This window comes from Nerophis lumbriciformis, linkage group LG02 (genome assembly GCF_033978685.3).
Source record: "Nerophis lumbriciformis linkage group LG02, RoL_Nlum_v2.1, whole genome shotgun sequence".
NCBI classification, from domain to species: domain Eukaryota; kingdom Metazoa; phylum Chordata; class Actinopteri; order Syngnathiformes; family Syngnathidae; genus Nerophis; species Nerophis lumbriciformis.
In genome coordinates, this window is record NC_084549.2 from 33,124,927 (window position 1) to 33,149,708 (window position 24,782).

General features: G+C 38.1%; 1 protein-coding gene across 1 annotated transcript in view; it reads left to right on the forward strand.

The window, feature by feature from the left end:
• Nucleotides 1–24,782, forward strand: part of ptk7b (protein tyrosine kinase 7b) — a 169,440-nt gene that overhangs the window by 132,103 nt on the left and 12,555 nt on the right. The window contains exons 6-12 of the mRNA XM_061961205.1: nt 9,370–9,500; nt 13,129–13,395; nt 16,482–16,618; nt 16,748–16,883; nt 19,083–19,202; nt 23,676–23,825; nt 24,156–24,303. Of these exons, the coding sequence (XP_061817189.1) occupies nt 9,370–9,500; nt 13,129–13,395; nt 16,482–16,618; nt 16,748–16,883; nt 19,083–19,202; nt 23,676–23,825; nt 24,156–24,303 (1,089 nt within the window). The remainder of the gene's footprint in view (nt 1–9,369; nt 9,501–13,128; nt 13,396–16,481; nt 16,619–16,747; nt 16,884–19,082; nt 19,203–23,675; nt 23,826–24,155; nt 24,304–24,782) is intronic.

The following is a 24,782-nucleotide window of genomic DNA, read 5'->3' on the forward strand; positions in this document are numbered from 1 at the left end:
ATTTTTTAAGCTTCTCAGGTGGAATTCTTTCCTATTCTTGCTTGATGTACAGCTTAAGTTGTTCAACAGTCCGGGGGTCTCCGTTGTGGTATTTTAGGCTTCATAATGCGCCACACATTTTCAATGGGAGACAGGTCAAGACTACAGGCAGGCCAGTCTAGTACCCGCACTCTTTTACTATGAAGCCACGTTGATGTAACACGTGGCTTGGCATTGTCTTGCTGAAATAAGCAGGGGCGTCCATGGTAACGTTGCTTGGATGGCAACATATGTTGCTCCAAAACCTGTATGTACCTTTCAGCATTAATGGCGCCTCCACAGAGTTGTAAGTTCCTCATGTCTTGGGCACTAATACACCCCCATACCATCACAGATGCTGGCTTTTCAACTTTGCGCCTATAACAATCCGGATGGTTCTTTTCCTCTTTAGTCCGGTGGACACGACGTCCACAGTTTCCAAAAAAAATTTGAAATGTGGACTCATCAGACCACAGAACACTTTTCCACTTTGTATCAGTCCATCTTAGATGAGCTCAGGCCCAGCGAAGCCGACGGCGTTTCTGGGTGTTGTTGATAAACGGTTTTCGCCTTGCACAGGAGAGTTTTAACTTGCACTTACAGATGTAGCGACCAACTGTAGTTACTGACCATGGGTTTCTGAAGTGTTCCTGAGCCCATGTGGTGATATCCTTTACACACTGATGTCGCTTGTTGATGCAGTACAGCCTGAGGGATCGAAGGTCACAGGCTTAGCTGCTTGCGTGCAGTGATTTCTCCAGATTCTCTGAACCCTTTGATGATATTATGGACCGTAGATGGTGAAATCTCTAAATTCCTTGCAATAGCTGGTTGAGAAAGGTTTTTCTTAAACTGTTCAACAATTTGCTCACACATTTGTTGACAAAGTGGTGACCCTCGCCCCAACCTTGTTTGTGAATGACTGAGCATTTCATGGAATCTACTTTTATACCCAATTATGGCACCCACCTGTTCCCAATTTGCCTGTTCACCTGTGGGATGTTCCAAATAAGTGTTTGATGAGCATTCCTCAACTTTATCAGTATTTATTGCCACCTTTCCCAACTTCTTTGTCACGTGTTGCTGGCATCAAATTCTAAAGTTAATGATTATTTGCAAAAAAAAAAAAAGTTTATCAGTTTGATCATCAAATATGTTGTCTTTGTAGCATATTCAACTGAATATGGGTTGAAAATGATTTGCAAATCATTGTATTCTGTTTATATTTACATCTAACACAATTTCCCAACTCATATGGAAACGGGGTTTGTATACGGATAACGTTTATCCATAGCATTTTATTAGACATTACAAATTACATGATAGCGTCGCGTTCACACTCCACCACAACACTGTTTTACATAACATAATGAATAATCCTAATTAATAATCTTGATTTCAAAATTGATAAAATAATCATGATTATTATTTTGGCTATAATTGTGCAGCCCTGTATGTAAGACAAGATCTCATACATTAACCCTATTTGTATCTATATGGACAAAGAGTGCGGTTATGTCTTATGGCAATCAGATGCTATCTTGCTAAATTATTTGTCTCTTATGTCCATAAGGCACCATCTTGCACAATTTTCAAATGTATTTTATTTATTTACGTTATTTCATTTTTTTCTGCCATATTACTTTGTTTATAATGCATATGCACATTCAATTTCAACTTGAGGTACATGAAACACAGTGTTCTTATCTACAATATTTCTTCTATAAATGAATTCATTTTAAATGTTTTTTTTTAAACCTGGTTAAAAGATTTCAGTACATATCAGGAAGGGGATTCATATGGCCCCATTATTCACAATTTACCTGACACGCGAAACGTGACAATTGGGGTGTGCACTATCCACTTTAGCCGCCAGACGGCAGTAGAGTGTTGAATATCTTCTAATGTGTTTTGTGGCAATTCCAACTTTGACCACAGTGTCAGTTGCTATGCTGAGTGGCGCTTTCCATCATTTTCAGCAGACTGCATTGCAAAAATGATTAACCTTTCTCTCTTCCTCTCATGCGAGAGCCACCCAGGGATGGGGCCAAGTACTTTTTGAAAATTTTGAGCACATTTAAGAATACCATGATAATAATCGGGATAACTTTGGTCATCCATCCATTTTCTACCGCTTGTCCCGTTCGGGATCGCGGGGGGTGCTGCAGCCTATCTCAGCTGCATTTGGGCGAAACCGGGGTACACCCTGGACAAGTCGCCACCTCATTGCAGGGCCAACACAGATAGACAGACAACATTCACACTCACATTCACACACTAGGGCCAATTTAGTGTTGCCAATCAACCTATCCCCAGGTGCATGTCTTTGGAGGTGGGAGGAAGCCGGAGTACCCGGAGGGAACCCACCTGCGATGAGGGGGCGACTTGTCCAGGGTGTACCCCGCCTTCCGCCCGAATGCAGCTGCAATAGGCTCCAGCACCCCCCCGCGACCCCAAGAGGGGATGGATGGAACTTTGGTCACAATAACCGTGATAAAGCACCCCCCCGCGACCCCAAGAGGGGATGGATGGAACTTTGGTCACAATAACCGTGATAAGAAATATTTAAACCATGACATCCCTAGTTGCTTGGTGTGTTACACAACATGCAACACAAAGCCCTGTTGCTGCAGTTTCACCTAAAGCCTGTTGGTCAGATTTTCAGAGGTGGACAACATCCCACTGCATCTCTCTCTGCATGTGTGTGAACATAAACAGAATGCGTATGTACTATAGATTTTTGTTTAAATTTATAGGTCTGCATGGCCAGCTGCCAGTGTTAGAATGGGAAATAAACAACTAGCTAATATTGTATTCGTCATTTCAGCACCAGTTTAATAGCCCTGCAGACGACACGACAATATGTTATTGCCTCCATATTTTTTGCTGAAGCTGCTACTTATTGTACACAGTTTTTTCCACACAGTAATTGTGCAAGCAACCTGCCAGTGTTTGCAGAGACATCACTACCTTGGTAGAGTAAATATTTTTTGTGTGCCTGAAAACTCAGTAACCATTTGTGTTATTTGAAAATAAGGGCTCCAGTGCAGCCTGTTTGTGTTTATTGATTAGGGTGTATAAAAGCAACAGAAGAATGCAGCTCTCTGCACCCCATCCGAGCCCTGCTTTATGTCTATGAAAATAATAAGAAAAAAAAAACAACTTAACTGAAAAACAATTTTCGCCAGTGAGGGAACTTTTTCCCTATCACCCAGTCACCTTGAGAGACACGTGTGAAAACACTTCTTCTCACTATGTATTTCATGTTACTGTAAACATGTGTTCTTTGTCAATATCTGTGAAAGCTTCCTCCAAAGTGAGGTTATCTTCCACTCAATAGTCGTGCGGGAAACTCTCAGAGCTGGTTTTAATCTCAAAACAGGGGAAGAACAAAAACATAGAATACCCAAAACTCTTCTTAGGATTTGCATGTGTGCATATTCAGTAATGATCTGTATGGACCAGTCTTGGAATAATTCTTTAATTAATGAATCATGTATTGAGCTCCACTTCCCTGCTTGTCACTCAGCATCAAGGGTTGGAATTGGGGTTTAAATCAACAAAAATGATTCCCGGGCGCGGCCACCACTGATGCTCACTGCTCCCCTCACCTCCCAGGGGGTGATCAAGGGTGATGGGTCAAATGCAGAGAATAATTTCGCCACACCTAGTGTGTGTGTGACAATCATTGGTACTTTAACTTTTAACTTAACCACTAGTCACTTAATTATTTATCTTACTAGAACATATTTGGAAGTCCTATGATTCCAGTTATATGTGGGGACAGTTCAAGATAAACACTTTTGTGTTCCCGCATTAAGAGTGCTTAAATGGGACCTATGATGAACTTTGTCTCTTCTGACTTATTAGTGTTGTTACAATGGTGAACACTTGTGTGAAACAATGTCAACGCATAAAAACGATCAGGTTCATGCATTTGGAGGCCTTTGTTTGCTGCGTTTTGCTTGTCTGGCTGCATTGTTACGTCAGAGCGAGGTGGACGTACTTATTTTGACATTAATGGGGAACTCCCCGTTTTTGGGGAAATTTGCCTATCGTTCACAATAATTATGAAAGACATGACGACAGATGTATTTTTTTTAAATGCAATCTAAATATTAAATAAATGCGATCAAAAGTCCGCTTACAATGGAGACAATGGGAGCCGCTTGATTCTACCTATAAAGCCCTTAAAAAACATCTAATCACCTCAATTACAGTTTTATTTACGTGATGTAAGTAGGGCTGCAACTAACGATTAATTTGATAATCTATTAATCTGTCGATTATTACTTTGATTAATCGATTAATAATCGGATAAAAGAGACAAACTACATTTCTATCCTTTCCAGTATTTTATTGGGGGGAAAAACAGCATAGTGGCGCCATGTTTTTTCAACTTGCCAAATAAAACAAGGAAAATGTTATAAAAATGCACACTTTTGACACCCCTGCTATAGATAATAAAAAATGTAATCTGATAAATCTATGGATAAAAAGCAGAACCTGGCGACGCATGCTCGTTTATCATAACTCTCTCGCTCTCTCTGTCTCTGCCCCTCCCTCACCAATGCTGCTGCACGCAAAATGTGTTGTGTTTTTGACCTTCTTAACCCTGAACGTATATTGAAAATACACGCAACCTTAACTCAAAATGCCGGACATTTGAGGCATTTATGAAACCCCGCCCTGACAGCTCTGCAAAAGAAGACATGTCCGGTGAAAAGAGGACGTATGGTCAGTCTATATGCGAGCAGCGACCGGTTTCACGTCCGGTAAACCGATCGCTGCTAGTCCTCTTTTGCTAGCATGCTAGCAGCTAACGGGCTAGAATAGACTGACCATACGTCCTCTTTTCACCGGACATGTCTTCTTTTGCGGAGCTGTCAGGGCGGGGTTTCATAAATGCCTCAAATGTCCGGGATTTTGAGTATTGTTTACACAACGTGCAGTACGCTACTTAATATGTCAGTGTGGAAACTCGTTCGGTACACTTCCGCACCGAAACGAAACCCCCGTACCGAAACGGTTCGATACAAATACACGTACCGTTACACCCCTATTATTTTGATTATTGTTTCTCAGCTGTTTGTAAATGTTGAAGTTTATAAATAAAGGTTTAAAAAAAAACGTAGCCTCTGCGCATGCGCATAGCATAGATCCAACGACTAAATTAATCGCCAACTATTTTTGTAATCGATTTTAATCGATTAGTTGTTGCAGCCCTAGATGTAAGTGTATATGTAATGTAGTATCAGGCCCGTTTATAATAACTTTTAATATTTATGTATTTTGATCATTTTTAGCATACACAGTGCAATAATTTAAAAAACCGCATCAAAACTTTCACTGTTTTTTTTAACATCACTAATTATTACTCACTGCAGACTTTATGAAAGCCAAAAACACAATAAAACATCACTTACTGTACAATTTCTGCTGTCATTAGGATGTCGACTGATAGAATCTTGTTATATTTCCATTTTAGATGAAAAATGACTCATAATCCTCACGAGGAAAAGCGTGGTGACACCGAGCGTCTTTTTGTCGTTCTTGCTATTTCCGGCTCTATATTGTCTGTCAAAGTGTACCAACTTGGCGGAATACGTCCTCGTTCTTCAATTATCCAGGTGAGAGGGATGATTTATGATCTACAATAAAGTTTGACGAGCAAAAGAAACGAGGAAGCAGCTGATCAGTCGATTATGTCAACATTGATCACGGCGCCGCTGTAAATAGTTTGTCTGCTTTAGCTCTTCTAATAACAATATCACTAATACTTGGTTCATGTTCAAGTCACTAAATATAAATGGAGTACTGTTGGTGCTTTTTGGATGGTCATTTATTGGGTTTTAGGGGCGGAATAGAGGACCTCCCATTGGCTCCGCTGTAAGCTGACTTTTATTACATTTATTTACGAGTTAGAATGCTTAAAAAAAAAAAATAGAAATACATCCGTCATGTCTTTCATCATGATTGTGAATGAAAAAGTGCAGTTCCCCTTTGAAAGGGTCATATTATGGTTTTTTTCTCAATTTAAAACACTTCCTTGTGGTATACATAACATGTAATGATGGTTCTTTGGTCAAAATGTTGCATAGATTATGTTTTACACACCGTTTTCAAGCTGCATTCTGACCGTCTCTTCAGGATGCACTGTTTTGTAAGCAGCCTTATTTATGTGGCTCCACTTTGACAGAGTATTCTCCTCATCATCCATGTTGTCATTTTTAGCACTTCAATAGCGAGTCTGACAAATATTAGTTGAAACTACCATATTTTCCGTAATATAGGCTGCTATTTTTTTCCCCAAGCTTTGAACCCTGCATCTTATACAAAGGTGCAGCTATGGATTTTTCTTCGCTAACTGGTGAATTATGGAATAGATTAAGCAAATAAATCAAACAATGTACTAAAATGATCCGCTCTATGAAACTATTTAAACGCAAGGTGTTTAAAAAAGTACAAGGAAGAAGAACCCCGATAATTATCTTGAACCTTATTAAAAAAGGATAAAAACATATTCAGCTCATAAAGGATGAATGAAAACAGTAATGACTTCTCTGTTTGATCAGTCGTTTTGCTGCCGCGTTACAGGCACCGTTTGGAAATAATTACGGTATGTAAATAAATATATACATTTTCTATTTAAATATCTCATTTCACAACATACTGGTATATATCTGCAGCTTATAGTCTGGTGCGGCTACTATAGGAAAACATTTTTTTCTTCTTCTAAAATTTAGTGGTTGCGGCTTATATACCGGTGCTACTCATAGTCCATAAAATACAGTATACGCTAATTTGTATTAGAAAAGACAACAGCGGAGGATGCTTGTGCATGTACGAGCCAGTCTGAGGATAGAGAAAAATAAGGCACTTATTGACTGCTGTGCAGACTACAATGGTGGACTTGCGCTAAACTCTTTGAGTAAACTTCTACCAAACATGGCGATATCCACTTACGGCAAACGTTGGGAAAACGTCACATGTTGTCCAAAGTCCAAACGGCTCGTTTGGAGGAAGTATGAAGAAAGGCAGGATTGTTTTAGAGATATCTCTGCCATGCCTCCATGGTTTGAGTTCCAATTTTCGGGACTTATGCAGATCCCAAATACACAAAAACAGGTACCAATAGGCAAGAAAAGTTGGTTTTGCACAAAGGGGCCCCTTAAAGTAAAGCTCTGCTTCAGACTGAGGAAACACAAAAAAGGTAAGATAAAGTATTATTTTCATCTAATTCTGGCATGTGCACAATAACACAGACGTGCAACATGCTGTGTGACATAAAAGCTGAAAAAAACAGCTTTTTTTAAGCAGGTCTGAATCAATCAAAGACTGTGCATTTGTATCTAATACTGTGACTCGGTGAATCAATATGATGTTTATGAAGTTTGTTTTTGGAACTTGTCTGGAAAATAAAACGTGAGGACTTTAAGATATTTATTTAAGCAGTGTACATTCTCAACTGATTAATTATGATACTTTTGCAGAGGGTGGGGCGTTGTTTCATTTGCAGTCTGGGAACGCCTTTAGAATCAAACATTCTGCAGACAGACTTAAAAAATGGGTTATAAAAGTGACTGTGGGGCAAAATTACACAAAATTAACACCAAAGCATACCCAATGCGTTTTATCTAGGCCACAAGTAACGGCACAACACACGCTCCATAAAGGCATGCATGGAAGAGTTCGATGTGGAAAAACTAAGAACACAAGTGTTTTTACGGATGAATGGACAGACAAAATGTTGTTGACGAATGGATTCTTCTGCAAAGAGGAGATCTACTAAACATTTAAAACTTCCATTTGCAGGATTCGTATGGTCATGAGAAACCTGGAAAACTTTAAAATGCAATTTCCAGGCCCTGGAATAGTTATGGAAAGTGTTTTCTCAGTGGTTTTGGAAAAGTAATGGAAATATATCTAAAGTTTCATTAATCCAAAAAAAATCAATGGGTCATAATGAAATGTAAATTTCTACGGACTGCCGTGATATTTTGGTGGTTTGGAAAATGTATTTACTCCAGTCTGTGTGAGCATGCAGTGTGCAAGCGCCTACGAACTGCACGCATGCCCACCTGCTAGTTATCTCTGCTAGGGAAGTGACACTGCTGAAAAACGGTAGGCTAAGTGCATCTTCAAGAATAAAATCAATTGTGGCTCGCAAACGACACTGACACAAGAGGTTCTAAATGCAAACAGTGCTGTTAAACATTTGACATTTCGAATATGGGTGAGGCAGCACTCATTAACCACTTGAAGTGGAAATGGCACAAAACTTTAACAATAGTTGCTGGCAGTGCAATACCTAAGTTTGTGACCGCTGATGCTTTGAGGACAACCAGCAACACAACTATGATTTCCACAGCAACAAAGCAGACCACTTTGGACGTTTCTGTCGATAATTAAGTCCTCAAAGCCGAGATACTGGATACTAAAATGCGTGAATTCATACTGCTCAATCAAGTCATCCGAGGACACAAGCTCTCTTTTTGCTGCATTTTGCCTTAAAGTGTACCTGTGGTGAGAACAAGTGTGCCTATGTCTGTTTTTGGGCTTGATCTACACTTTCGAAGACTCTTGCTGTCTTCAGCGTCTTAACAAACGGCATACGTTGTGGTGTTCGACAAAAGATTAAACCACTATTTGTACACCCAGTTGATTTATACATGAAGCAGAGGGATGGAACAGAAGTAAAGACTAACTATCTTAATAGATGTATTTAAGTGTGCCTGTCTGGCGGTTTCTTATTGTTTTAGAGAGGACCCATACATTTTACATTGAAACCTAAGTTTACTTAAGTTTTATAATAATTAGTTGGTTAGTATAATAATTAGTTATAATAATTACAATAATTAGTTTTCAGTGGTGCCATTGAGATAGAATAATGTATTTTGGTGATTGAAATTCATTAAAAGGTTTTGTAGAAGTCATGGAAAATCATTGATGAAAATGTAAGAACCCTGCCTTTGGTGTAATGTGCTGTTGTCTAAAACCTTTTGTCCTTACGGTGTGTCTCTGTTATGAGCTGTGTCACACGTTAAACTCCATCTATCCCGGCTGTAGTTACTTCTCACCCTGTCTATCACTTGCACTCATCGAATGTTGAGCATGCCAGAGGTCAAGAATGGCCATTAGGATGGGCCTCCTAAATCACAAGACGTTACAAAAATAGCTCACAATGTAGAACACTTATCTTTGTGTTATTACATAACGGCCTGAGAAAATGTGTTAACCTTATTTCTAGATGCTGGATAGTTGGGAAACATGCCATGCTTGGTATTCATTGCACAGTTAATAAATATATGTTACTGATGTCACAGTAAAACATGTTATTTTTTCCCACAGTGTCTTCCTGCTCTCAAATGGCTCACTACTCATCACCCAGGTCAAGCCCAGGAACACAGGCTTGTACAAATGTGTTGGCCGCGGCGTCAGCGGCTCCCAAGTGACACACGAGGCTTCCCTCCTCATAGCTGGTACGCACGCACGCACACACAAACACACTGCTGTTAGGCTGCTTGGAGATAAACACCTGAAATTCTGTTATCTGAGAGTGTGAGAGCATTTCAGTTATGCACTCTTCAGCCATATCTCACCAGTGATAATCACATTTCCTTATCAATGACTGGACCAGCTGTATCCTCCACACTCTATTCAAACACTTTATTGCTTCCACTTTATATTTTTTTTCCTCCTGTAGTACCCTGGCTGCAGGCCATATTCATTTTCTTCCAAGTAGTAACATCACATAGCAGTCAACAACTGGTAACATTTAGCATATGCAGGCACTGCAAGTACAGGATTACAGTATGTACAAACCCCGTTTCCATATGCGTAGGGAAATTGTGTTAGATGTAAATAGAAACGGAATACAATGATTTGCAAATCCTTTTCAACCCATATTCAATTGAATGCACTACAAAGACAAGATATTTGATGTTCAAACTCATAAACTTTATTTTGTTTTGCAAATAATAATTAACTTAGAATTTCATGGCTGCGACACATGCCAAAGTAGTTGGGAAAGGGCATGTTCACCACTGTGTTACATCACGTTTTCTTTTAACAACACTCAATAAACGATTGGGAACTGAGGAAACTAATTGTTGAAGCTTTGAAAGTGGAATTCTTTCCCATTCTTGTTTTATGTAGAGCTTCAGTCGTTCAACAGTCCGGGGTCTCCGCTGTCGTATTTTGCGCTTCATAATGCACCACACATTTTCGATGGAAGACAGGTCTGGACTGCAGGCAGGCGAGGAAAGTACCCGCACTCTTTTATTACGAAGCCACGCTGTTGTTACACGTGCTGAATGTGGCTTGGCATTGTCTTGCTGAAATAAGCAGGGGCGTCCATGAAAAAGACGGCGCTTAGATGGCAGCATATGTTGTTCCAAAACCTGTATGTACCTTTCAGCATTAATGGTGCCTTCAGAGATGTGTAAGTTACCCATGCCTTGGGCACTAATGCACCCCCATACCATCACAGATGCTGGCTTTTGAACTTTGCGTCGATAACAGTCTGGATGGTTCGCTTCCCCTTTGGTCCGGATGACACGATGTTGAATATTTCCAAAAACAATTTGAAATGTGGACTCGTCAGACCACAGAACACTTTTCCACTTTGCATGAGTCCATCTTAGATGATCTCGGGCCCAGAGAAGCCGGCGGCGTTTCTGGATGTTGTTGATAAATGGCTTTTGCTTTGCATAGTAGAGCTTTAACTTGCACTTACAGATGTAGCGACAAACTGTATTTAGTGACAGTGGTTTTCTGAAGTGTTCCTGAGCCCATGTGGTGATATCCTTTAGAGATTGATGTCGGTTTTTGATACAGTGCTGTCTGAGGGATCGAAGGTCACGGTCATTCAATGTTGGTTTCCGGCCATGCCGCTTACGTGGAGTGATTTCTCCAGATTCTCTGAACCTTTTGATGATATTATGGACCGTATATGTTGAAATCTTTAAATTTCTTGCAATTGCACTTTGAGAAACTTTGTTCTTAAACTGTTTGACTATTTGCTCACGCAGTTGTGGACAAAGGGGTGTACCTCGCCCCATCCTTTGTTGTGAAAGACTGAGCATTTTTTGGGAAGATGTTTTTATACCCAATCATGGCACCCACCTGTTCCCAATTAGTCTGCACACCTGTGGGATGTTCCAAATAAGTGTTTGATGAGTATTCCTCAACTTTATCAGTATTTATTGCCACCTTTCCCAGCTTCTTTGTCACGTATTGCTGGCATCAAATTCTAAAGTTAATGATTATTTGCAAAAAAAAAAATGTTTATCAGTTTGAACATCAAATATGTTGTCTTTGTAGCATATTCAACTGAATATGGATTGAAAGTGATTTGCAATTCATTGTATTCTGTTTATATTTACATCTAACACAATTTCCCAACTCATATGGAAACGGGGTTTGTACTTAAATCACATTGGTAATTGTATCCCAAAGGATTAAAGTGTAATGACTTCTTCCTTAGCCTGTACTGTTTATCAATACTTTTGATGGACATTAAAAATCAGATTGCTCTATTGATCAAATTATTAATTATGTTCGAAATTCTGTAATTAATACAATTCATTGCTTGGATGCATTGTGATAATTTACAGTCATGCAAGTCATGCATTATAGTATACATGTTCGATGTTCACAAATCTGTAGACAGAAATTGTGCACTTAAATAGAAATGGTAATAACATTTCATGTGATTGTTGTGACCAATGTTACCACCATGGCTATCAGTAATCATCAAAAATAATAAATGATTTTAGTATTGTCAAACAATTAAATTTTCTACTTAGATTAATCACACATTTGCTGTGGATTACTTCTCTTAACCACAATTATTTCATTTATTTTTTATATATTTTTTGTGTTACGTTTGGCATAAGAAAATATGTATGCACTCAACATTATGTTCATGTTGATTATCCATGTTAATGTGAACCAGTTACTCATTTTGAATAATTAATGTGGTATTCTAATCTCGTCAGGTTTTTTGATGCAGCTGCAGATTGGTTGATTGCATTAAAATGTTCAATCAAATTAATACTTATGATGGATTAAGCCACATCAATGCATACATTTTGACAGCCCTAATTATTTTATCCTAGTAAAAATTGAAATTGGCCAAATAAGCATTTATTTTTTATTTATTTTTAGGTGAGATCTTCTATTGAGATTGTAACCCGGATCTAGACACAAAAACTATTGCTGCCTGTTGCACATAATTGCATCTACACGCATGCAAAATGCACCTTAAAGTAGGGCCAAGTTGTATCACATCATTTTACTAATCAGCGGGTTATTTTCTCAAGAAAGTGTGTGCAAGTCAAATATTTTCAACCCACTTAAGGCTGGAGTTTCTCTTTCTTTTGCTGTTCCAAGCATTTTTTTTCCACCTCTCAAACTGTTCTTTTTAAAAATGAAATACTGTACGACTGACTGTATCTGCAGTTTTAACCCAGTGAACCGCAACTCAATTTAAATACTTTAATTCACCTAATCTGATGGTAATCCCTGGAGGCATTAAAAGAGATTGTGTCACAATAGAATTCATTATTTGGTGACAAGTTTAAATAGTCTCTCCATCATAGTTCCACCTCCATTCAGTTCACCCACCAAACTCCTTGCACTGTACTTTCCCAGCTCAGCTTCTCTTTCATCTGCTCAAAAATGTGTGTTCTCCTCTGTTCTTAATAACTGATCTGGATCTATGATTCTAAAGGGCTTGAAACCAGTTACTGAACTGAGGTTTGTTGGCCAATAATGAGCATGGATCACATGCCACTTACTGTATAGCTGCTGCAAGCTTTTATATGCTTCACCTCACACACACACTCACTTATTTAATTCCCTTAGTTAAAACAACCTATCTGCTCAGTCTCCTACTGTTGCCTTTGTTACCCAATTACTGAGAATGTTTTATAAAAAATCGGAAATCTGTGAGCTGGAAATAACTGTGCTCAAGGGCGCTCTATAAATTTAAAATCAGTGAGGCTTCACTGACTTTGAAGATGATTTGATGATTATCTGGAGTCTCATTTGAAAGAAAACTAATCTCCCAATTCTAACCGCTTCTTTCCTCTTTCTGCGCCACAGAGATTGATGACATGCTTTCCAAGATGTCCCAGGTTTTTACAGCAGACACCTTGCAGAGGGTTCCATGTAATCCCCCACGGGGGAGACCCCAGCCTGCGGTCTGGTGGGAGAGGGAAGGTCAGCCAGTGTCCACTGAGGGACGAGTGTACCAGGATGGCTTGGATTTGGTCTTTAGTCCGACTGAGGCTGGCGATTCTGGAGTTTATACGTGTGTAGCTCAAAACAAGGCGGGCCGCAGGACACAGGAGGTCACCTTCACTGTGGCCAGTAAGTCAATAGCAAAGCTCTTGTTCATTCGAACTGGATTAGATTAGATTCGGTTTCTTTATTTGTCATTGCAGGTTTTACAACAAAACTTTGTTTGAACAGTCCTCTATTAGCAGCACTCTTTAAAAATAATATATTTAGATATATACATATATTGTATTTGTAAAAAATACATGTGACAAACACAGTTAAACAGGGTGAAGACAAATACACAGAAGTTAAAAAAAAGTCATGTATAATATATTTACTGTATTTTCTGGACTATAAGCTGCACCAGTATATAGGCCGCACCCATTAAATTTTAGAAGAAAAAAGTATAAGATATGTACCAGTGTGTTGTGAAATGAGATATTAACATAGAAATTTTGCAAATGTTTATTTACATACCTTAATTGTTTGTAAACGGTGCCTGTAACACGGCAGTATAACAGATGATCAAACAAAACAGAAAAGTTATTGATGTCTTTATTCATTCTTTTTGAGATTATTAAGATTTTCTAATTTTTTAATGAGGTTGAAGATGTTTATCAGGATTCTTCTTCTTAGAACTTTGTAAACACTTTGAGGTTGAACAGTTTCTTGAAGTAGATTATTTTAGTACATTGTTTGATTAATTTGCTTCATCCATTCCATAATTTATTTGTTAGGGTAAAACAATTCCATAGATTAGCCACACTGCTGTACAAACTGCATGGTTCAAAGCATAGGAAAAAAAATAGCATCTTATAGTCCGGAAAATACGGTATCCTCTGTTTTTTTAACCCTACATGTGGGGTGTCCAAACTTTTTCCACCAAGGGCGACATACTAAAAAATTAAAGGTTGCGGGGGTCATAATTTATATTTTTCTTAATTTTGTTGTTACATTTCATTTCAGGCCAATAAAAAATGACACTGGGCTGCAAATGGCCCCTTTTTTCTCTCCTATGAGGCCTGGTTCTAATACAGCATGTGTAAAAGCTAAATGAGCTTGGTAAAACACTTGGATTCACTAAGGATCCACTAAATCAGACCTGGGTCGCATGTCAATAAAAGTCAGATATGACTAATTTAAAAATATGCGAATCAATGACTTATACCAGGGGTGTCCAAAGTGCAGCCCGGGGGCCATTTGCGGCCCACAGGTAATTTTTTTAACAGCCCCATGGCACATTCTAAAAATATGATTAAAAAAAACAACATAAAAAGTGGTATAAAATGTAACAAGAAAATGTTGCAATGTTTACTCTAATAACACAAAGCTGCCATGCAGGCTGTTTCTTTCTTTAAAAAATAATAATGAATCAAAATCAATGTCATTATGAATTATTGACCTATTGAAGGCTCCAATTACATCACATTAAATATTCCACTTTCAGATATTTTTTGGGGAAAATGTTGCATATTTTGTGTTTGCCATTTAAAAAAGAAAGTTTTTTTTTTTTTTTTTAAAGAAGGGCCTAAAACGAACAAACAAACAACAATAAAGCCTATAATTGACGGATATATCTGAAGTTGATCTTGAGACTATTGTGTTAAAAGTAAAATGTTATTTTTCAAAACTTTACTGAGCAGGACCCTTTTGGATCCCCAATAATTTTAGTGGGACTTTTTTTTTAAGTGTCATTGCTCAAAACATAATAATGGATTAAAATCAATGTTATGAGTTATTGACATTTTTAAGGCTCCAATTATTATATAATCTCAAATATTCCACTTAAAATTTTTATTGGGTGAACATATTGCATTTTTTGTGTTTTTCCAATAAAAAAACAGGGTTTTCTTTGACAAAAAGGGCATACAACTTAAATATTTAACAACTTTATATTGACAGATAGACCTAATGTTGAACTAGATATAGCAATAATAATAATAATCCATCCATCCATCCATCCATTTTCCACCGCTTGTCCCGTTCGGGGGATAATGACACATTTTTAATATTTATTTGACCAAAACCCTTCGGGGTCCCCGGGATCAAGCCTGAGTGGAGGCCTAAATGTATATTTTTTATACATATATTGTATTGTTTTAAAAAAAAAAAAATATATATATATATATATATATATATATATATATATATATATATATAAAAATGGCCCCTGCTTGCTTTGATTTTTCAGTGTGCGGCCCTCAGTGGAAAAAGTTTGGACACCCCTGACTTATACACACACAATCTGCTGGTAACTTTAAACTACAGTGAAAGCGCAGCAGTGCATCAACCAATTAATAGGAAAAAAATGGCCAATGTCTCTGTCCATTTACTGTATAATGTTCATTTACTTCCACGTTGTCACTGCCTGCCCTGCACTGGCCTGCAGTTGTTTACCTGGCACATGGGGTTTGGCGTTAACTGAAATAAACACAGTGCGAGCAGATATGGATGACTTGAAGGATATAGTATATGTATATTCTTAAGTATATAGTAGTATTTTTTTTTAATGAATATATAGAATATGAATAGAAAGGAATACGAATTATGCAGCTCTGGTCAATGAGCAAATAGTTAACAGGTAAAGAAGAAAATTAAAATTTTGGACGCTTTATGATCAAAATGGTCCTACACTTTGGAATTGTACTTTTTTCTTAGTTCCAATTGATGGCAATGAAAACCGACATCAAACACTGCATGCTACTCTTCTGACCTAATTTACAGTAATGTGAGCTGTCACGTGTGAGCCAAAAGAAGCATTTCCTGGTTAACACAGTTTGGTACTTTACAGTCAAGTGACACAGCAGCTCTATCAGTCACATGGTATATTTTTTAAACTGACTAATGCATCGAAGGATACAGTATCACTCCTTGTGTTTCAGGCATCAATTGGTGATGGGTCTTGTTGGACTCATCACTGGTATATACTACATATATCTATTAATAACATCACCAACATACTAAAAATGCCTAATTTAGAAGACTGAAGTAATTTGTTTTTCAATTAGATAAGCAGAGATTATTTTTATGTCATTTTGGTCTCGACGAGCCGCACAAGCTCCTATCCTGAAGTTGAATAAATAGCTGTAAATATTATACTGTGTGTGCTTGTGTGTATGTCAGAGAGCTTGTAAAATGTCTTCGCACACGTAACAAAGATGTATGATCTCTTACAGCCGCCCCTGCCTGGGTAACAAGGCCCCAAGACAGTCGTTTAGAAGAAGGTAAACCGGGTTACCTGCACTGTCACGCCAAAGCCACTCCTGAACCTGAAGTCACATGGCTCCGCAACAATATCATGATCACACCAGAGGTCAGTTACCACGTCTTTACTCACTTATTACTTTTTAGTTTGGTTAATGTTCTTTCACTAAGCATGGTCAGAATATACACAGTAAATATAAGGTTGTTACATATTTTCCCTATATTTATTTCCTGCCAGGACTCCCGTTTCAAACTGTTCCCAAATGGCACCCTAAGGATCAACAGCGTGGAGGTGTACGACGGACAGATGTATGGCTGTGAGACCAAGACAGTGGGTGGTCGACTCTCTGGCCAGGCCAGAGTTACCGTGCTGGGTAAGACAGCCAGATCTATCATCTTCAGAGAAAATCTAAAACAAATGTGGTCATGCCTCTGGGCCTGTATGTGTGTGTGCGTGTGTGCACGTTTCCTAAAATAGGAAGAGCCGTAGGACACCCTCGTAGGTGTTGAACATGACTCATGTACAGCAGCTTTAGCCTGATCTCTATTGTAACATTTTATTGCAAAGATGATCTGACATGTCATTGTTGTGTCTGGCTGCTATATCTATTAATACCATATTGATTTCTGATACTTCTTTGTGTACAAGCATTAAAAAACTTGTATGTGGTGCTAGTATATTGAATCTGTATGTTCAAAATAGGAATAGTGCTTGGATTTCAAAGTAGAGTATATTTTTAATTGTATCCCACCAGAACAGTGGTTGGTTTGACATATACATGTATGTTTGTGTGAAGAACACAAGTCACACTTTGATTGGAACATTTAGATTGTTTGTATGTGCCATTAAAAAAATGGTCTCCTTCAATTTTGATAATTTTATGAAATATTTTATCAAACGGTGTAATAAAACTGTAGTCTACGAACAGGTAGAGCAACTACACACTGTATGTGAATTAATTTTGACGTTTAAGAAAATGAATTGATCTTGTGGTAATTTGGAATCATTTATTTCACTTTTCTTTTTTCTTTTCTTTTTTTTACAACAAAAAGTACTAATTTAAAAGTAAAAAAAAGAATATGTATTTGTATAAGTATAAGATTTACCAATGACATAATGTGCTAGAAAAAAGTACCATATGTTCCGGGCTGTAGAGTAAGTCGCACCCACCAAATTTAAGAAGAAATGAATATTTTTACATATATTAGCCGCGCCGGACTATAAGCTGCATATACGAAATATTTTGTTAATGTTTATTTACATACCTTAATTGTTTACAAACGGTGCCTGTAACACAGCAGTAAAACGGATAATCAAATAAAACAGAAGTCAGCGTCATGGACCTACTAACTTCGAAAGCTAGCTCTTCAATCAGCTAAACAGACTCAACACCTCTACGGTTACGTTTTGGTAAATTTACGAAACTTAAACAATACAAAAAGAATGCCATTGTAAGTTAATAATACTAACACAGACACTTGTAAACGTGTTAGCATATTTGCTAATGCTAACAACGCTAGCTTGATTACATTACAATAGTATGTACAAATATGCATGAAAACATACCTGCAGACATCACACATTAGTTTAGTAAAAATTGGTTTAGCTATATTGGAAAATCTTACAATGATTGAAGAATCATTTTGAGCAGAAACGCTATGGACGGTTTTACTTCCGGTTCAAGGCATGAAATAGGAAGTACATTTTCAACCTGCAGGACCTGCGGTGAGCCAACTCGTCCCAAAGATGGTTCATAGCACAAACAATAACACACTTTTTCAGTGTCTGTACCAGTTTAATATGAAAACTATTTGTAGAATACAAAATATTACAGCCGTTATTGAATAAAAATCGATAAATTAGCCGCACCACTTTATAAGCCGCGAAGTTAGAGAAAAGTAGCGGCTTATAGTCCAGACAGTACGGTAAGGATTGTGAAAGTGCCGGAAACATGCTGGACGATAAAATATGCGTATGACTTGTGCTTTTATTTATATTGCACGTTTCATGCACTGTCAAGTTGCAACACAAAGTTCTTCACACCAGTAAAAAAACAAAAACAAACATGGACATGCGTACGCACACAGCACTATTGACAATAACTACACCTGGCACAGAAAATTAAGGAAAAACGGCACCTTTGAAGAATCCACACTAGAGAACAACTTAAGATGAAGGTAATCTAAAAAATAATATAAAACATGTTTTAAATTATATGTAAAAATAAAATATAAATAATAAATGACTAAAAACATAAAATAGTGACAATAAAAGTAGTAATAACAGCAATAAATAAAATAGAAAATAACTAAATAAAAATTAAGAACCTAAGAAAAGTTTAAAATGATCAGTACAAATCCTGATTGAAAAGATGTGTGTTTACCCTTTTTTTTAATATATATATCAGTGGTCTCTGCAGTCCTGAGGCCACAGGTAGACCCTCGGGTTTGAGTATGAGCTTGTTATTTATCACCATCGTGTTTTTACCTCCTGTTTAGGTCTCAGCACTCCCTCCTCTTTGTGTTAACCATGCATGTAATAAGTGTACGTGTGGCGTTTCGACTTGTTTCAGAGAAGCTGAAGTTCACGCCGACCCCCCAAACCTCTCAGTGCCTGGAGCTGGATAATGACATCACCATACAGTGCTCTGCTAAAGGCAGAGAGAGGCCCACCATCCGCTGGACTAAAGCAGGTGTGTTCTAAGTTATTTATACACCACGCATGGGCCCAAAATGTGAAATCCAGCTTAAGACGTATGAGAGTAACATCTGTAAAATACAATCCAATCCAATCCAATCCACTTTATTTATATAGCACATTTAAACAAGAAAATGTTTCCAAAGTGCTGCACAACAATATTAAACACAATTAAAAACAATATAAAATAAATATGATTAAAAACGATTTTAAAGGGTAAAACCAATTAAAACAGTAAATAGTAATCAAAATTTAAAAAACACAGAGGACAACAGAGGACCACACAACTCACGTAGTGTTAAAAGCCAGAGAATAAAAGTGGGTCTTAAGACGAGACTTAAAACACTCCACTGTGGGAGCAGTTCGAACATGGAGGGGCAGAGTGTTCCAGAGCTTAGGGCCGACCACAGAGAAGGCCCTGTCTCCCCTGGTTTTAAGTCTGGTCTTGGGCACCACGAGCTGGAGCTGGCTCTCGGACCTCAGAGCGCACGCAGGATTGTAAGTTTGGATGAGGTCCGAGATATAATGAGGTGCCAGTCCATGTAAAGCTTTAAAAACAAACAGCAAGGTTTTAAAATCAATTCTAAAATGAACAGGAAGCCAGTGCAAACTCTCAAGAATTGGGGTTACATGCTGGCGTCTCCTGGCCCCTGTTAAAAGTCGTGCTGCCGCGTTCTGGACTAACTGCAACCGGGAGAGAGCTTTTTGGCTAATACCAGCATAAAGTGCTTTGCAGTAGTCCAGGTGACTTGAAATAAAAGCATGCACGACTTGTTCAAAAAGGTTAAAAGATAAAAACGGTTTTACCTTTGCTAAAAGACGAAGATGATAAAAACACGATTTTAAAACGCCATTGACTTGTTTGTCAAGTTTAAAATCGCTGTCTATAGTGACGCCAAGGCTGGTGACTTTGGGACGCACATAATTTTGCAATGGTCCCAAGTCAGTGAGGGCCAGACCGAAAACTAAAATTTCCGTTTTTCCCTCAATCATTATTAAAAAATTCTGGGCTAACCAAGCCTTGACGTCGCATAGACAGTTGAGAAGGGGTGTCAGGGGGCCGTGGCCTTTTGAAATCGGCATATAAATTTGGCAGTCGTCTGCAAATACAGAATGTCCTTTTTTTGTTTCAGTGAAGTAGTCCTAGCCAAGCTCTTGTAAAATACAAGAGACAATCCAGAAGTAGCTCCTACTAGCCAGTGGAAGAACATTTGTGCACAAGCAAGTTGTAAAACATTAGCTTGTATCTAAGAGCTCAAGCACGCAAGCATAAAGCTATTTTAAGCCTGTAGTTGATAAAGTGAGGATCTACAGTAGATCCCATCCTCTCACTATGCCACATATCTGAGATTTATTTTCCCTACTTTAATTGTAATTAGTTTTTTAATGTTAACCTAAATAGAATTACTTTATCTGACTATCTACAGAGGAAAGTTCTACAGGTATTAATCCAAACTAGAGCGCTGTCTCACAAGACAATTCACATATTCCAGCAGGAAGATGCTTTGACAAGATCCAATGTTTAACTGCATGTTTCCCTTAGTACAATATTGCAGCTTCACCACATTTCAGATTTTTTTAAGCATATTCTGCAATACTTTTGCCCTAAATTAGGCCTGTTCACGCTTAAAGTGGGCTAAATGAACAAAAAATATTAATACTACAGTAGTATTGGCCTCTAGATGAGACCAATCTGAGCAGGCTGTTCAATAACGGGGCCACTGATTGGCTCAGTCTCAGGCAGCATTAATATACTAATAAAGATGACCAAACTGTGTTATTTCATGTCTAGAGGGCTCTCATAATGTTATAACAATATTTAGAAGGTAGACATATTTTTTTGGCGCTTGAGCTATGAAATGTTATAATTGTTTCCTACTTTGCGGAAATTCATTTATTGCGGTCATATCTGGAACCAATTAACAGCGATAAACAAGGGATTACTGTAAACCGTTTGTATGTAAAACCATACTTGCCAACCCTCCCGGATTTTCCGGGAGACTCCCGAAATTCAGCACCTCTCCCGAAAACCTCCCGGGACAAATTTTCTCCCGAGGCCACGCCCCCTCCAGCTCCATGCGGACCTGAGTCGCTTTCCCACAATACAAAGAACGTCTACAGTAAAGCAGTCCGTCTGCGTAAACAGCAATGTTGTGACACTCTTAAACAGGACAATACTGCCATCTAGTGCATTTGATGAATATATAGCTAGAATTCACTGAAAGTCAATTATTTCTTATATATATATATATATATCCATCCATCCATTCTTCCATTTACTACCGCTTATTCCCTTCGGGGTCGCGGGGATATATATACATATATATATATATATATATATATATATATATATATATATATATATATATATATATATATATATATATACAGAGGTGGGTAGAGTAGCCAGAAATTGTACTCAAGTAAGAGTACTGTTACTTTAGAGATTTATTACTCAAGTAAAAGTAAGGAGTAGTCACCCAAATATTTACTTGAGTAAAAGTAAAAAGTATGTTGTGAAAAAACTACTCAAGTACTGAGTAACTGATGAGTAACATACACACTCATATCATATATATATATATATATATATATATATATATATATATATATATATGTGTATATATATATATATATATATATATACATACACACATACATACATATACATTGATATATACAGTATATAATTTATAAGTATTTATTTTGCTGTTTTTGTTTACATGGTGTTTTAATGAATATACATGCATGTTTAACATATATATTCCTTTCTTTAATGAAGACTAGAATATAAGTTGGTGTATTACCTGATTCTGATGACTTGCATTGATTGTAATCAGACAGTCGTGATGATAACGTCCACGTTTTCAAATGGAGGAGAAGAAAAGTTCCTCCTTTCTGTCCAATACCACATGAAAGTGGTGGGTTTTTGGCATCCTATTTGTCCAGCTTCCATATTCGTTTTTATACACTTTACAAGAAATATATTGGCGTCAAAATCCGTAGCTTGCTAGCTTGTTTGCGCTGGCTTTCGGAGACTCTTGTTTTGAAAGCACAGGCGCGATGGCGCGGCACTTTTATTGTGAAGACAGGAACGTCCTCATGTGCGGTCAGTCTTGAGGCTTTTGACGGTACGGTTGAAATAAAACAAGTATCTTTTTTCCCTCACACTTTTGATTGATTGATTGGAACTTTTATTAGTAGATTGCACAGTACAGTACATATTCCGTACAATTGACCACTAAATGGTAACACCCCAATAAGTTTTTCAACTTGTTTAAGTCAGGTCATGTGACCACCTGGCTCTGTTTGATTGGTCCAACGTCACCAGTGACTGCATCTGATTGGTGGAACGAAGTGAAACGTCACCAGTAAGGCAGGCACTTTGAAGGTCTGTCTGACAGACCAAAACAAACAAAGCGTGCATTAACAGATCGATAAAAATTAGTAGCGAGTAGCGAGCTGAATGTAGATAAAAGTAGCGGATAAATATACTTAAGTAAAAGTAAAAGTATGTTGCATTAAAACTACTCTTAGAAGTACAATTTATCCCAAAAGTTACTCAAGTAGATGTAACGGAGTAAATGTAGCGCGTTACTACCCACCTCTGTATATATATATATATATATATATATGAAATACTTGACTTGGTGAATTCTAGCTGTAAATATACTCCTCCCCTCTTAACCACGCCCCCAACCACGCCCCCGCCCCAACCACGCCCCCCGCACCCACCCCCCACCTCCCGAAATTGGAGGTCTCAAGGTTGGCAAGTATGTGTAAAACTGAGTTCAAAATGACTTTTAATAACTTTGAATGGCATATTATAGCGTTTAGAGCACGGCTCTCCAACAAATAATATTTGCTTAAACTCTTAGTATTGCTTTTTATGTGTTCAATTCAGACATTATGCTTCTATTTAATGACAAATGACCACAACATAGCATGCGGACAATGACCTCACTGTTTAAGTAGAGCCCTGTTTCATCAATAAAGTATAATTCAGAGGCTGCCAGTCATATAAATAAATACACAAAGTGTCAAAGTAAAGTGGGTCTGGGTTAGTTTTTGCCTCATCCCTTACTTAAAGCATGAGTGAAGAATGCACTGAAAAGTATGAAAGAGAGAGAGAGATGATATACTATTATCTGCTCACAGATGCTACCTAGTGGTTTTTAGAGCACACTGCAGCTTGTCCTGGATTGTCCCACTCCTAAATGCTTCAGTCACACCCAGGATTATCAAAGGAATGAGGCAAAATTACAACCTTACCTACTGTAGCTCTTATAGTGATGAAGTATCAAAAATGTTTAGGTGCGTCCATCTACTGTATTCGTTAATCTGATTACGCTGTTAAAATTCCCCATTATATACATCTTAAACCAGCAAAGATGTAGACTTATTACTGTACCTTTATTAAGTGTAACCTCCTCTTGCTTTTTGTGTGCTCCTCTGTTGCCCCCTGCAGACGGAGGAGACTTGCCACCCCATGTGGAGCAGAAAAACGGCCAGCTTCACTTCTCCAAAGTCACCCGCAGTGACGCCGGCAACTACACCTGCATTGCTTCCAACAGCCTCCAAGGGGAGATCAGAGCCTTCGTGTCCCTCACAGTGGCGGGTAAAACTGCTCATTCATCATCCTGGAAGCTCAGAGAGAAACATACACATTAGTCGCCACTCCCGTGTTGCAAGTAGTTGTGGTTTTCGTTTATTTGAGGTTACTTTCATGAAGATGAGATCCATTGATCATTGTCAGTCAGTGGCAGCATTTACTGGTAGTTGGTGGCCTTTTTACAGCCCCATAATAAATTGCATTTGCCCAGTAGAGTGTGACTGAGAGCAATGTTGACCACAGTCCCCACAGCCTTTTTATTCTTAGCCCACTTTTGAAAGAAGTGTTTAACTCAGGATTGTGTCTGTGTGTGTGTCCCCTTGTGAACATTTGCAGTGTACATTCGCTTTAAAGTGGAGCCAGAGAACACAACAGTGTACCAGGGCCATACAGCTATCCTGCGCTGCCAGGCCACTGGCAGCCCTGAGCCTCACATCCACTGGATGGTCAAAGACAAGACGTTGGACATCAGTAGGAACAGGAGGTATGCTCTGCTGAAGAACATTGCTAATGCTTGGTTTGCTTTCTTCAGATTCAGGGTGTCAAATGCGCTTTATTATTCAAACGTTAAATAATCAATACTAATCGTGAAGGCAAAAACAACAACAATGCAGCATTATTACCCTTTAATATAATATGTGACAACTCAGTGGCTTCGTTGGTATTGCTGCATTCCAGGAAGTAGAAAATCAGAAATTTCAGACCTCCACTAGGTAAAACAATGACTGCACTCATGAAGACGCAATTAATGCTGTAAAGAAATATAAATACGTGTATCTGTCCTCATTTGTTGTATTAGATATATTGCACATTGAAAAACTGTTAGGCTGGAAAATAGTCAAACAAGAAACTACTTTGTTGCGTATCAATGTTGATCGTTGTTGGGCTGAACACCAGGATGTAGAGACGGCAGGCAAAGTACAATGTATTTTTTTTTTTAAATGAATCAGCAGGGAAGCGCAC